Raw genomic sequence first — 14977 nt, 5'->3', positions numbered from 1 at the left:
CGCCCACCTCGCCCCGTTTGCCCTGGTGCCGCAGGCTTCTCAGGACAGTTGTCTTGAGGGCGGACTCACAGTGGGGCTAACTGTGGTGATCCTGCCCTGACAGGAGCGCCCTTTGCACCCTTGGCTGTCACCTGCAGCATCCCTTGGGCGAAGCCTTTTGTTGGCTCTGTCGTGTCTTTCATTACCATCCACGAGGGATTTTATTAAGGCAATATTTCTATCCCTGTAGTTTTTGTTACCAGATAATAACCGCAGAAGGACCAGGTGACCCAAGCTCCGGTCTTAAAACCAGAAACTTTGCTGACCGCAATTTTCCCCTTTCAGAACCAAGAGTATAATCAGTTCTAATAGACTCCTTATTGTGTTAGACTAGTGAAGTTTGCTGCTATAGGTCTGTGACCAATTTTAAATGCTTAAAACTACAGTGAGGGCTCATTGGAATTGGACCAGATCACTGTAAGCTATTTAAAAAGAGCATATTCCTCAGTTGTCCTCTGTAATTATGTTTTGACGGAAGTTACTGTACTTTACATTATTCCTGCATATGAAGCAATTCATATTTTAAGATTACATCCCTTAGGAGGCACTGAGTATGTACAAATTGCTCATCAAGAATATCTGTCTAAATTTCTATTAATTTAAAACCAGTTTAAAATATACTGTGTGTCAAACAAGAGGCTGCATAAAGTTCTCGCTCTTAAAACTAACAAATTTTACGTCGTGTTTGAAATTGAAAGCTAGTTCAACGCTGAAACTACTTGATGATACTTAATTTCTGCATTTTAATAGATGATTTGTAACTTTTTAGATACGTTTTTTTTTTTACAGTAAAAAAAAAGAAGAACAGGCTGTTTCTTTGCTGGTTTTTCTGTTTGGGGGCTAGGTGAACTTAGTATAAAGCCAGATTAGAAAGTATACAAAGTCATCTGGCAAAGCAAATAATTAACTCTTGTGCAGTATTGCTATAGAGACCTTTCTTTATGTTGTACTGGATCATGTTTTACATTTAAAAGCAGGAAAAGGCTGGTATTAAATTACAAAACAATTAAAGGGCAGGAGGGGTGCGTGTTTGGTTCAGGTTTGGGGTTTTTTGTAGGCAGTGGTGACGAAAGTTGCAGCTTGGTTCAGTCAGTTTATTTAGCAGCTCAGCTGGTGACTCCTGGTTGAAACAAGTCACACCACTTCTCTCTTTCCCTGTCCCATTAGGATAATAATACAGAGTTATTGTACCAGGTATTTTAAAGACTAAGTCTTGTATCTGAAATTATTACGTGAGAGAACACCTGCATGGTCCATGACCTAGTTATATATATGCATAGCTTTCTGGTTTTGAGACAGTTAACTTGTAAGTTTTACTGGGGTGTTCTGTAAGAAATGCTCTCTTTTGTTCTACAAGATGCATTTCCCTAGCAGAATTCAGGAAGGTAGTAACTTTAAAAGGAATTGGGTTTTGTTAGTTTTGTATATTTACAGGTGTGATAGGGGAAAAAAAACCAAACATTTCTTTGGCTGCTATGAATAGAGAACAGCTCTCTGAGAATTAATGGTTTTGTAGAAGAAAACACAAAGCCAAATATTTTTAAGATGTAGAAATATGCTTTGGTATCTTAGCTGGCACATAACATAAACATGAGTCTTGGTTTTATTGATCTTCGCAATTCAGTTTGGCTTAGTAGCATGACGGGGATCTTTGTAATAATTCAGTAGTATACCAGGGCTTTTCTGAATTAGTAGTCAGCTTTGTCAATAGAACCCTTGTGTTGAAGCTTTCTTTAAGATATTATTAGCCTGGTTCTCACCTTTTGTGTACTTTTTTAACAAATGTTTAAAGGCATCCAAAAGTTTCGAGGTACAAATTTGACAGCAGCAGATGAGACTTGATAGTAATGAACTGAAGAATCCCACTGAACTCTCTGATAAGTGTAGTTTTAGTGTCACGCTTTTTTCGGCATTGCAGGATTTTTGTTGCTGTGTGATGTATTTATTTGTTTGGGGGTCTGGATTTGTGGGATTGGGTGGTTTTCTTTGGGGGGTGATTTTGTTTTTTCATCTTTCTTTCTAGAGAATACTAAGCGGCCTTGAAAATGTGGGGGACTAACACTTGGCACTATGTAAACAGGGAAAAGAGCAGCCAAGGACTCTTTAGTAAATTCCAGATGTGTCCCCTAATGGAAAGAAGATTTTGCTTCTGCTGGAGGGTGAAGCTGTCGTCTGGATAAGGTAGGCTTTATTTGCATGTTACCTGCTGTTTAACATACTATTTCTAAGACTGTTGCTAGTGCCACCCTCGGATTTACCTTGAGTTTCTCTGTACCTGCTTTATCTGTCTGGGTAAAAATAGCATTTACTTCAGCCAAGAAATAGCTAACTGTTTTTAGTCATGTTTTGTGAAAATTGGGGATTAATCATTTTGAGTTATTCTTGCCTAAAAAAACCTTTCGATTATTGAAGTTGGCTTTAAATATAATCTCTGTTATTCATGTTCAAATCATATTTGAAAGGGAGAATATCTGAGGTGGTTAAATACTAGTGCAGCAGGGTAAAGAAGCTGTTGGAAAAGTGAGATGAAAGGCAGCTTTCTTGAGCATGATAAGTAATCCAGAAAGATTGTATATACCCTTTATACCTTTTTAAAAAGCTGAAAATACTGCACAAGCCACTGTGAAAAGGTGACGTGGCAGTGGAGTAGCAATGGGTGAGAACAGCAAAAGGTAGAAGCAGTAAGCATTGGGGTTTCAGACCCCAAGAACTCTTGGTGTGGTCTCTTCCTACTCTGGTAGGCTTCACATCTCTAAAGAACAAGAGCTTTTCACCTACTTAAACAGATGAACTCTACTGTCCCTGGGCAAAAAAACAGTGGTGCAACATTTGAAAGAGAGATTAGTTTGCTGTGTCATCAGGTATGTGATGCTGTAAGAGGATTGGATTTGCATATCCAAAGAGCACTGATTTCTCCTATTATCGATTACTTAGGATTTCAACTTAATGTTTGTTGTGTTGCTCTAATTGCCCCTACAATGGTATTTAACTCTCTAGGTAATTTCATATGGGTTGCAAAGGAAGCATTGGTCATACCTAATGGGCCAAAACAATGATATATAGTTTCTGAATAAAGGCTCAAGGCCTATTTACACTTTCAATGGAAATTCTTGGAAATTTCACTACCAGCTGTTCTTAGATCTAAAACTTTATGCTTTCTGCACTGTGGAAAATGTACTTTCATCCTGATTTCTTACAGAAAGCTTTGGTGACTGTTTATTTTGATAGCAAATAGATTTCTTCTACAACTAAGCATGCTTCAAGGAAAGCTGGCAACTTGTGAATGCTAGACCTTCAGCCAGACTTGCTAGTGAATTTACCTCTACATAAATGTTGTTTTAGAATCATAGAATGGCTTGTGTTGGAAGGGCTCCTTAAAGATCATCTAATTCCAACCCCACTTCGGGACATTTTTCACTGGATGAGGTTAGTCAAAGCCCCATCCAACCTGAGCTTGAAGACTGAGGGACAGAAGTGAATTTTGGTGTAATGCAGACTTATCTTTAGAATAACTTTTCCTGTGAGTTTTTTATGAACAGTTATGTAGAGCTGTGTTAGCATTGTAAAGCTCTTAGATAAAGGGCGTTGCCAATTTCATTGAATTGCTCAGAAATGAGAGAGCATAATGTGAGAGTCTATCTTACGACCTTCTGAGTTCCTGCTTCCTGTTCTATATGCAGTTACAGCCACAAACTCTGTTTAAAATGAGGAGTGTCGGTATGTTTCAGTGACTGCATTGCAGTCTCCAGGTCTGACTAAATTCACCATTAAGCAAATTAATGTAATATTATTTTAATGATAACACATTTCTCAGCACTGCTGAAGGAGCTTAAGATCTGGCAAGCCCTAACACCAGATGGCAGTCAGTGTCTGACCTTGCCCAGCAAATGAGTTAACTGGGTTTGGTCTAGTTTATGAAAATTCTGAGTGCTACCAGGATCTGTTTTCCCTGAAAAATTATAAAAAAAAACTCTGAAAGAATTCAGTTTCAAACTGGGAGCCAAAAGCGGACTACCCTGAAGAATTCTTTTTCCATAAAATAGTAATAATATTAAAATATATAATACTTGCTTAACTTAATGGTTAGTTTTGCCTCTCATAAATGTCTCTCTTACTACATATGCCTGCCTTTATTGATAGTTCTTGACAGGTTCCTGAAGAGAATACCTATGAAGGTATTTGCCACTGCAGGGCTTGAAGTGTGTGGTAATCTGAGTCTTAGCTCAGGTTAAATTCATTCATATTCATCCAGGAGAAATAAATATTTTCTGAAATGTGTTTTGTATCAGTGCTTGTGCTGGGGTTTTAAGTTCTTTTAAAAAAATCAGTGGGCTGTATTTGGAAACTAGCTATTTATATTATAATCATTAATTACCCTGGTGTCCATGTTAGAGACTTGTAGAGGCAGAAAACTGGTCTACCAATCATGGCTTTGCATTGTCTTAGTACTCTCTGGACCTGATGTGGAGTCAGAATATTCAAAATACCTGCCTGCAGTCAAGAAAAGAGGTCCTGTAGCTCTCTCAAGGTCATGGGTTGCTGTGTTGGGAACAGCTGTACTGAAATAGAAAGGGCTGTAAGGCCCTTGCTTAACACTGCTCCCCACTCACCTCCAGCTCCCAAAACGTTCCAGCAAGCAGTGGTTTCATACATAGGTCCTTGTGGCCTTTCTATATGTATGCACTTCCTGGTTGCTGAGGCTGGTAAATGCTGATTGGAGCTCAGCTTATGGGTGGTCACTGCTGTTACATTGATGCCACTTTTATATCCATTGGTATGTGCTAAGAAGGTGTCCCTGGTAAGATCACTTATGAATTGTCACCGGTTTTGATAGTTTTGTTTGACAACCATCTCATTGCACAGGGCAAAATCAGTCCAGTAGGTCAACACTCATCAGCTTGAATATCTTTCTGATATAAAGCCACATATGGATTGCCTTTTTTTCTCTGTGGAATCTCCCACAGCACACTGTCAATTCTAGACCATGCCATTTCCTTAGCAATTGTCCTGCTTCTGTCTTTTCCTCAAGATTAGTCTTGGGTTGTTTACAGTGTACAGAAAATCAAAGCAGAGGTACAGCTTATTTCTTCAGCCATGTGAATGTGACTGATTACACAGAATAAACTAGTCTGAGAAAACGGTAAAACAGGAAACAGAGGGCCGTATTTTTGCTCTGAAAGCACACACTTCTACATGCTCCTGTGCTCCTACATCATGTGCTCCAAATTAAGTTTTATGTGAGAGATAACTTTTGCATCTTGGAATTAAAAATACGCTTCTCATTTTTGCATGTTACAAAATAAAGCTTTGTCCAAAATAAGAAAAAGGAGGAATCTCTGCAGAGATGTTTTGCTTGACCAAAAGCTGGTTTTAAACATGTGACATATAAACTACTGTGCCTGATGCGAGAGTCTGGGTATGTTTTAGTTGGTACTTTATCTATAATGGATGAAATCAGAATTCTGTTTTCCAATTTTGAACTTCATTACAAAACCTTTACCTCCTTTCTCCCCCCTTACTCATGGTTTTTAGTCATTTTAAGTGTTCACACAGTAGGTTTTAAATACATTTTTGTTGGTTATAAAATTACAAGAAGGGAGGAATATCTAGCAGTAAAAAGAGGTTTTAAAATCAGTAGATTTGAGTGTACTGCTTCTATTGCTTTAAGTTTTGTTTTTATGTTGTAAAGAAGGACCAGGAAATTTCACATATGGTATGTTTCAAAAAAGCTGCAAGAAAGTTATTTTAATAGGAAAAATGAATGCATGAATTATTTAAAATAGTTGGTGCAACTGTTCCTGTTAACTAATCCAGGCACTTGGAAGGCAATTACACTGAGCTTTGACAACATTCCCAACCCACTGCAGGTGCCTTATGCCAAAAGCTATTGTTGTTTTATTGACCACGTTCACCATTACATATGCATATGAAAAAACAGAGGCATTTTCATCGGGATTACCCTAATAGCATTAAGAGATTATTTTTTAAATTTCCTTGGAAGGAAATTCACTTAAATGAGATTACTTATTACTTGACTGGTTTCCTATCACGCTGCTGTGTTTAGGTAAGTGGAGTCCATTAGAGTATAAAGTTTTTCTAAAAACTGATTTTATACATTAATGATTTCAAATAAAAGAGAAGTACTATATTTGTGCACAGCTTCTTTTGGGAAAGTTAAGTCGATGCTCTGGTTAGGAGAGATAACACTTTCTGTCCCTGTTGGTGGCCCCCCAGTGTCACCATTAGTTGCTAATTACTTGCAAACAAATAAACAATTAACTGCTCGTGCCTTTCGGTGGCAGAGTTTGCATTGACATGCTAAAACTTTCTAATAAAAGATTTGAATTAATGACGTTGCAAATCCAACCCCCTTCTCAGCATAGCTATAAGGAGGACTGGTGGAGAAATGCAAGTACAGTATACCTGTTGTGCTGGCTGAAGGTGAAGGCATGGCAAGCACCTCGCTGAGTGCTGCTAACACAGCTGCCTCCCAGAACCTTCGGAAGGGGTCTGGTTTTGTAGAAAATAAACCCACACAGTGCTCATTTTCCATTGAGAGCATTCTGGGACTGGAGCAGAAAAAAGATGGTATTCCATCTGTGAAACCTCACAGACCATGGATGGATGCATGCACCAACTTGGGTAAGTCAGCAGGCTCTCAAGCTTTTACTCCCTTAAAATTGGGTATCTTTTCATGTTTCTACTAAAACCCAGTAAACTGAAACTCTTGTTTGCTCTAGTTTTAGGTGATGACAGTAATCCCCATCTGCAAATCCCAGTTGTTTGCTATGAAAATCCATTATTTCATGCTAACAGTAATCCAATGCAAGAGGAGAAAGTTCTGAAATGTGAAAAATATCTTTCAGTCACCGACAGGCTTTCCTTCAAACGGGAATTGAGCTGGTACAGGGGTAGAAGACCAAGAACTGCATTCACTAGAAACCAGGTAGGGATTTTCTCAGCATTTAAGAAAAGAATGACAATGTAGTTCAGTAAAACATTGGTAGAAGCCTATAATAGCTGCCTAATTCAGTGCGATGTATTTCTGCAGAGAGAAATGCAATCAGTGTATATTAACAGTAATGTTTTTTCAGGAGACCTGTGTCTATGCATGGAACCAGAATTGTGCAAACATTGCTGGGAAGTCTCCTGTTAAACAAACTAAACTGTTTTATTACTGCTATGTAGGTAGTGATAACTATTCAACGAGTGTGTTTTAATCTTCTTAGATTGAAGTCTTGGAAAATGTTTTCAAAATGAACTCCTACCCTGGCATTGACGTTAGAGAAGAGCTGGCTCGCAAGTTAGATTTAGATGAAGACAGGATCCAGGTAATTAAAAATTTATTTGAACTTTTCTGTGATTTCATGTACTCTTATTATAGAAATAAATAGTTTGAGAGCAGTAGCAATCATTTTAATAATCTTGATTTAAAACAATGTGTGTCTACACGTGTATGCTTTCAGTGATTTGTGAAACAGAAGCCATTGAATTACTTCAGAAATCTTAAACCTTCTTCCTCAGTGTTGATGAAGTTTTAATCACTAGTATTTCCATGATATCTGCTCTGTTAATCTCTAGTTACCATGTGCAGAACTTGACTGGATGCTTCTACATTTTCAAATCTTGTTCATATTACACTTGTCACCATATTTGAAAAACAAAGTTGAAACAAATATTGAAATAATTTGTATGAATGTCTAAGTATTTTGTGAGAGTGTCAGAGCATTCATGAGTGAAACCAGTGCTTGAGCCTATGTCTTATCTGGCCAAAACCAAAGTCTACTTGGGGATTTTAATTCCTGATTTCCAGGTTGTCCAATATGATAAGAAGCTTACCATAAACATGAGAATTTGGGCCTCACCTTCATGTTTATTAAGCTTTTGATGCCAGTATTATATTGGGGTTGATGAGGTTAATTAAAGAGCTGAAGAAGTAACACCTTAAGACTTGTGTGTGAATTTCAGCATCTGATTCAGTGTCACTTAAGTTAATATTAGTTTTTAATACTAATTACAGTGAAGCTGGTCCTCGCTTTCCAGTTAAGATGGGGGGGATTTTCTTTGTGTTAAAATGACTGCAGGTAGCCACATCCCCTCACCTGCATCTTTAAAAATTGTACTGAACTTCCAAACTACTGTCATTACACAAAATACTGTGAAGTTATGTGAATATCTTTTAAGTTTCAAAGGTTATTTTGCTGAAGTGCTGTATTGCTGAACAGCTATGCCTTTTCTTTCAACCTTAGATCTGGTTCCAGAACCGTCGTGCAAAGCTGAAAAGATCACACCGGGAATCTCAGTTTCTAATAGCAAAAACCACTTTTACCTCCAGCCTGCTGGAGTAGAAAGAAGGATGGTTGGTTGTACTACAATACAACATGAAGAATTGTTGGAGTTTTCATAGCTTGTATTAAGTAATTATGATAGATTAATTATGAATTATTATCTCAAGATTTCAAAGTTTATAATAATTTTAATTCAAATAAACTGTAAATACTTGAAATATTATTCTAATCTACTTTTTGTAGAAAAAATTAACTTTTCCTATATATTTTAGTAAATATTTTCAGAAAGGTGTAGCTATTTCTGCAGTTAAAAAAAATCCAAACCCTAGGCTGCACAAGATTTTCAGCTGATGCAAGTTACTACAGCTTAACTGGAGATGACTGAACAAAACTTCATGGATTTTAAAACAGTGTGTTTAAAGTCTGAAATATAAAATATGCAAAACAGATGTTATCTGAAACCTTATGCATTGGAGTTCAAATAGCTAATTTATAGAGAGCATGCGAGTTTTCATAACGAACATGGTTTTTAGAAAAAGGATCTCAAATAGAAGGGTGAGTATTCAGCTGCCTGTTCAGCTTGAACAATTCTTTGGTTAAAAGAAGCTGAAAATTATAACTTTTTAAATATCATATTTTAATTAATTTAAGCTATGTGCCTATTCAAAACTTCAACTTGGTTATCTCTGCTCTTGAAAGTATAAGTTGTGGATGTTGCCCTAGTATCTATAAGTGACAGAGTGAGCATTTCACAGGATCGTATCAGTTGGGACCACATGAGATATCCAGATCATTGTTAATTTGGGGGGATTGAATTAATTTTTATGAAACAGTTAGTTATGTTAGTTCAGTTTATGAAAGTTAGTTATCCTCATATTTACTATTCAGCCTGAAGGTAATATGCTTAAAGAGGTCCTTATAAAAAAAAAAACCAAAACAACTCTTTATGTCCATGACATAGGAAAACATTGTAAGTATTTATACAGTGCAAGAACATTACACTGTTCCTTATTCAGCAGAGCTTTAAGCACTTGCTTCAAGTGCTGGTGTCCTTCAATGAGACTCCAGCCTGTGTTTCGTACTAGAGATATATTTTACATGGGCCCAGCTGTCTATAGAAAAAATAGCTTTGTGTTAGGCTGATGGTTCAGCAGAAACACTGACTTTAAATAATATTGCAATCTGTAAACCTGAAAGAACCCATAAATCCCAAAATTTTAGATATAAAGCTTGGTTAATCGCATTTTCCCACTCAGGTGACTTGAAAAATAAGTTTTATTTTGAGCCAAAACTGTATTTACAGTGGCCAAAGGGAACTGAATAATTTAATCTGATTAAATAAAAAAAGAACATAGGGAAAAATTCTGAAAACTGGGGAGAAGAAATTACATGTGTGCTTATCTGATTGTTTTATCGGATTCAGAGTAGAGATCTCAGACTAACCATCCCACACTGAAGGCATGCCTAGCCACTGAGCTGTCGTGTTGGTTTTCAGATTTCTTGTGGAAACAGTTTTATACAAAGTACTTCGAAATTCCGTGGAGGGAGAATTTGAGCCAAAATCCTCAATCTATATACCTTAGCCACTGGGCGCATTTGCAGTCAGACACTCAGCTTCTATGAGGTCCATTAGGACACTGAGGACATAGAAATCAACCTATCATTGCTAATAATAGCTAAATGGAAAGGGGGAGTGCGTGGGGAAATAATCCATCGGTTCTTTCAGCATTTTAGTAGTGCACATACGTTTAGTGTTCTTCACTTGCACTTTCTTGTTTAACAATAATAAAATGGCAACAGACTGGTTTGCTTTGGGTTTGGTTTTTTTTTTTGGTTGGTTTTCTCTTTTGTTTTTCCTGGTATGTTACTTTTGCTGCAGTGTAGTCTCTAGAAGAGGTAGGTGTTAAAATTGTAAAGATCCGTCTCTACTGCTTCCAGATAGGTTTTGATTCCTATCTCTCTTCTTACATGCTCTGCTGTTTCTTCAGTTTGTACTCTTTCTTAGTGCACATCTATACATTTCAGTTGTTATAATGGATGACTCAATGTAGCTTTGCTGACTTTCTGCAAGGTATTGCAAAATGCAGATAGTTTAGGATTTTACATGGTAACATTGTACCTGTTATGAATAAACCGAGTGTTGCTCTTCCTTTCTCGATGCTTGTACCCATGATATCTGCTGTCCTATAGATTTGAAGGTAGGTTTGAGAAAAGGGGTGATAGAAAACAATTTTATGTAGCCTTATGTTAGAAAAAACTAAAGGGAAGGATAATCTGGTTTAAATCCTTAGCTGGTATTTTGGAGATTTATTTAAATAAAAAACATTTCTTTATTTTCTGAAAAGTATTACTGAAAAGCTGCATTACCTTAGAACCAGACTACAGGTATTTGCCATTTTGTCTTTAACTTCATGGGCTTATTGCCTTCATTAAAATCTTTAATTGTTTGACTTTGCTCATGGAAATCCTATTTTTGTGAGAAAAAAACAAATTCTTATCAAATATTTAAATGTTAATTATTCATCCTTTGGATTCAGGAAATAGCATTACTGAGCTTCTGTTGTATTCTGCATTTAGAAATACTTAAGAGAATGTTCACAAATAAAGCAATTTAAATGGAGCCAAATCCATTAGGAATAGTTTTTAGAGAAACTAGAATCTCAATTCAGATACCTACCTGATCTGGTAAAGACAATATTGGGAATGAATGAGTTCTGTTACGTTTTTTTTCTCACCTCAAAACATATATTGCCCATAGTTTAACCTTATTGTAGGTAATTTGAAACTATTGTCTACTTTACTGCTGGAAATAAGATTTCCAGCAGCAAAAGATTAGACTAATCTGTAGGGATTGATGCTTAAGAACTTTATTCTATTATCTGGCAAATACCTAAATACACCTAATGTCTCTTATAATGGAACTCATCTCAAGTGACAGAAGCCTGACAGAGCAATTTAAGAGGAGTAAGTAGAATAGTAGCAGAATAATAATAGAGCCAGCCCTGGTATCCAGCTCTCAATTAGCAACTGTTACGAGAAGAATGATTGGTGTAAGATACTAAGAGTGTTGCACATAGTGCTAAGAGGCAAGAAGTTTAGTACTGTAATTGCATTATTTGCTTCATCTTGGCTTAGCTTGTTCTTCCTGAAGTAAATACATCAACAAGTTAACCTCTAAGCTTACATTTATACCTGCTTGGACCAGCGCACGTTTAAATTGTGGCCATTACTTTTTCTAGTACAGCTGTTTCATTTCTTAATTTTCGTTTTAAAAGATGTTAGGCTGGAGTTCACAGGGTTTTCTATTCTTGTACTTCCTGATAATATGCAGCTTTATGGGATACCTTGGTAGCACATGTAATACTCAATGTTACCTGTTTGAGCACAGCCAGTCCACGTAACAGTAGTGGATGGGGCTATATCAGAGAAAGGCCACCACGCACGTTGAACTCTGGTCCCACTCCAGTTTTGCATGGTGTGCTTTGCAGTGTTTGTGTCTGCATCTACCCTTCAGAACTGTGATCAGAAAGTCTCAGCCATCTTGGTTTCTGTTTGGACTTGAGCTTTGTAAAGCCACAACCTCCTTTACTTCCAGCCATGTTGCCTTGTGTTGGCTCCAGTGATCATTTGACCTTGTGGTAAGCTGATAAATTTACTAGGGTGGTGAAAAACTGCTCTAGCAAAAAAAAACTGGCTAGTTCGAAGACTGTTGGCAAGCTGGTATGTCAGCTCCATCAATAGCGACAATTTGGGCTAGAGTCAGTTTGATAATGGGCTTCTGTCATTGACTGTAATGGCATTTACACATTTTAGTAGTGCCCTCCTGAAACAGGTCCAGTGCCTGTGATGCTAATTGGGATGCTGCAACTCAGTAAGTTTAAATTGTTGCTCTTCTCTTAATTAGTGTATCTATCTTAAACACAACTTTCTAATCACAAACTCCATTGATGACTAGTGCTGTCTAAAAAAGGTGAACTATGCTCATGGTAAAAAAGCAGATTCAGATTAATTTATAACAAAGAGCTGGTGCTTCCAAAGTTCCACTGTAGTATTATTGCTTGCAGCCCACACAGAAGTGTAGTTTAAGACTTAGTCTTTAAACTACCAATGTTCACATTGAAAGCCCAGGTTTAGAACACCATGCTTTAAATTGTCATTTTAAACCTTGAATTTGCAATTACTTAGTTTATCCAGTCTGTGCTCAAAAATAGCAAGCTCTAGCACGCCAGCAAACTGTATGTTATCATTTTCATGGTATGTGTGGGTGCATCTACATTTTTCTAGTTGCTCGAAGTTTTTTGTTTGAAATACTTCTAAAGCAACAAACCCCAGGACTTTATATAGTTGTATGTAAGAAGATCAATGCTGTGCTCATAACATTATTATAAGGACATGTGGCTTTAAAAATCATCCAACATTTATGTGACTGTATTTAACAAGACTTGCACAGTAGTAGTGTAAAATCATTTGAAACACTTCCTGTTTACCTAGTTTGAAGTTAAGCTAATTTTGAAAGGTTGGGATTAACTCCCAGGGTTAACTGGTCATCATGAAATCGAAGCTTTTAGAAACTGGTTGTAAAATAACTTTTGTTTGTTTGATTTCTTGGGATTCCGTTAGTTTTCCTGTCAGTTGTTAGGTTGGAGCTCTTTGTCCATTCATTGCAAAGGAATTAGTATTACATAACTGGATGGGAAATATAAAATATTTTATTTTTAAAAATATTTTTGAACAGTGGTGATTGATCTTAATACTATTTCATGCCCTTTATTCCTGACTCAAAATCATATTCTGTTACTTTTATTAGAGCTCTTTACAACATCTCAGATACCTATTTGATAATGGGGCAGTAAGACAAAGTAGTAATGATCATTATCAGTGAGTTGGGGCTGTTTAGCATCTTCGGGAGGGGGCAGGATTCCATCTGATTGCATTACAAAGGAAGTTCTCAAGGTAATAAAGGGCAAGCAGGATTGTTAGTGAGGGAGAGGAATCTAGGGCTGTAAAAGAGGCAACTGTTCTAGATTCCTTTGCTGAGGAATTGTCCCTTGACTTGCATGGTATGAGGGGGAAAGGGTTAAACAGAAAATGTGGAAAATGTGGTCTTTATATTTTTGGCGCCCAAAATGATATAGGTGTGGGCCATCAGTGTTTTCTTAGACTAAATCAGGAGAATCTGAGAAAGTATGAAGTGATACGTTAACATTAGCATTGCAGTTTGGCTTTCTTAGACACACTAGCGAAATAGAAAATTAATCACATATTTGTTAGGTTTAGAAGAAGCCATCAATTGAATTCCCTCTAATACCTGTTTTTGCAGGATGTTGTTTATCAGCAGTGAGGTAAGAAAATGATCAAAAATGCTTAGGGATGCACAGGCTTTGGTGTAGTTGGGGTCTTGTAAGGATCTGTACTACACCTGGATTGGGAGGGAAGCACACATTCCTTGGTTTTGGATTTACAGTCTAATGTTTGTGTTTTCCTATTGAGTTTCCCTGTTCCCTAAACCAGGAAATTGTCTGCCACTGTGATGGCTGGAGAGCCCAATTAGTATTGTCTCACTCCTTTCTTTAACCTTGTGCAATTCAGAGCAAAAGGAAAAAAGTGGTGGTATATGATAGTTCCCTTCATTAAAAGTTATCTATATTATTAGTCTTATTATTAATCATTATAAAATCTTGGGAATTTTCCATTTTTAAATTGCATATATAGGATGCGATTCAAACTTAATATTTCACTGTGATCTTAAAAAAGAAAATAATCTGTAACCCTGGCATGAACTTATTGTATCTTGTTTTTCTCTAGTCCATTCTTGCTCTCTTAATAGTGTTTTATTTATTAAATGAAAATTAATATATGTCTTTTAACAATAGATTTCGCCCTTTTTATCTTTAGAATTGTATTGCATCCTTGATACTATACTCCAACATATCTTGGGATTCAGTTTCTATGAATGACCATATTAAGGAAATTAAGAAGACATCAGATCAGATAACCTGTATTTAAGATTGTTGGCTATATATTAGCTGCATCTTAGGCACTTTGCTTTTTCATATTAAATCAGACATCAAACTAATAAATCTTGCAACAGTGGTAACAGCCTGTATTTGAAATGCCTTTAAAAACGCTGGGCTGCTCTTGCCCTCTTGTGGCTAGAATTTATAATTACAATTTCTATATGTTTTAAGTTTTAGGAAAACCTGCAGTTGTGAGTTAGGCTGTGGGTGGACAAAATGTAACTGCCTATTTGAATTGTTGTACGATCTTCATGACCAAATTTACATTGTATATGCATAGAAATGTTTGACACTGGGTTTGATTTTCAAAAGTTCTTAGTGATCAATATTGAATCTAGTGAGATTGGTGGGTGCTTAATATTTTTGGTAGTCTGAACATTTAATAATTAGCTATATCAGTTTTGGGCAGCCAGCCTTTTAAAATCTTGCCTCGATATTAACTTGGGCTGCTTTCATGAATCCATGTATGTAAGACTGCCCAACACAGTCAATGTATGGCAGCAGAATCTTTTTACATTCTAGAAAGCATTTGACAAAGTAGACTAATCCTTAGAACCCCTCTCCTTATTGTATAAAACTTAGAATGACTTCTGGTACAACACCTACTAATATAATTATTCTGTGATAATAAAG

General features: G+C 36.6%; 1 protein-coding gene across 2 annotated transcripts; it reads left to right on the top strand.

Annotated features, from left to right (window-relative positions):
- The first annotated feature begins 4476 nt into the window (after positions 1 to 4476).
- HESX1 (HESX homeobox 1) lies at positions 4477 to 8545 on the top strand. 2 transcript variants are annotated; one of them, XM_062610696.1, is made up of 4 exons: positions 4477 to 6681; positions 6906 to 6985; positions 7269 to 7370; positions 8289 to 8545. In XM_062610696.1, exons 1-4 carry the CDS (start codon positions 6489 to 6491, stop codon positions 8385 to 8387), a joined length of 474 nt encoding a protein of 157 aa, XP_062466680.1. In that variant the 5' UTR covers positions 4477 to 6488; the 3' UTR covers positions 8388 to 8545. The 2 variants fall into 2 exon arrangements, with proteins under 2 accessions (XP_062466680.1, XP_062466679.1); XM_062610695.1 differs by having other exon boundaries at positions 6780 to 6985.
- The last annotated feature ends 6432 nt before the right edge of the window (positions 8546 to 14977 follow it).

Source organism: Pezoporus occidentalis, unplaced genomic scaffold, assembly GCF_034315485.1.
Source record: "Pezoporus occidentalis ecotype Australia unplaced genomic scaffold, CSIRO_AGI_Poc_V1 ctg149, whole genome shotgun sequence".
Lineage (NCBI taxonomy): Eukaryota > Metazoa > Chordata > Aves > Psittaciformes > Psittacidae > Pezoporus > Pezoporus occidentalis.
This window is presented reverse-complemented; position numbering and strand designations above follow the sequence as displayed.

Bases quoted from the DNA above. Each gene is read 5' to 3' on its own strand.
- HESX1 (XM_062610695.1), top strand. From the start codon at position 6,489: ATGGCAAGCACCTCGCTGAGTGCTGCTAACACAGCTGCCTCCCAGAAC. The intron at 6,682-6,779 runs GTAAGTCAGCAG...TGTTTGCTCTAG, and splicing joins GGATGCATGCACCAACTTGG to TTTTAGGTGATGACAGTAAT. The intron at 6,986-7,268 runs GTAGGGATTTTC...TAATCTTCTTAG, and splicing joins CTGCATTCACTAGAAACCAG to ATTGAAGTCTTGGAAAATGT.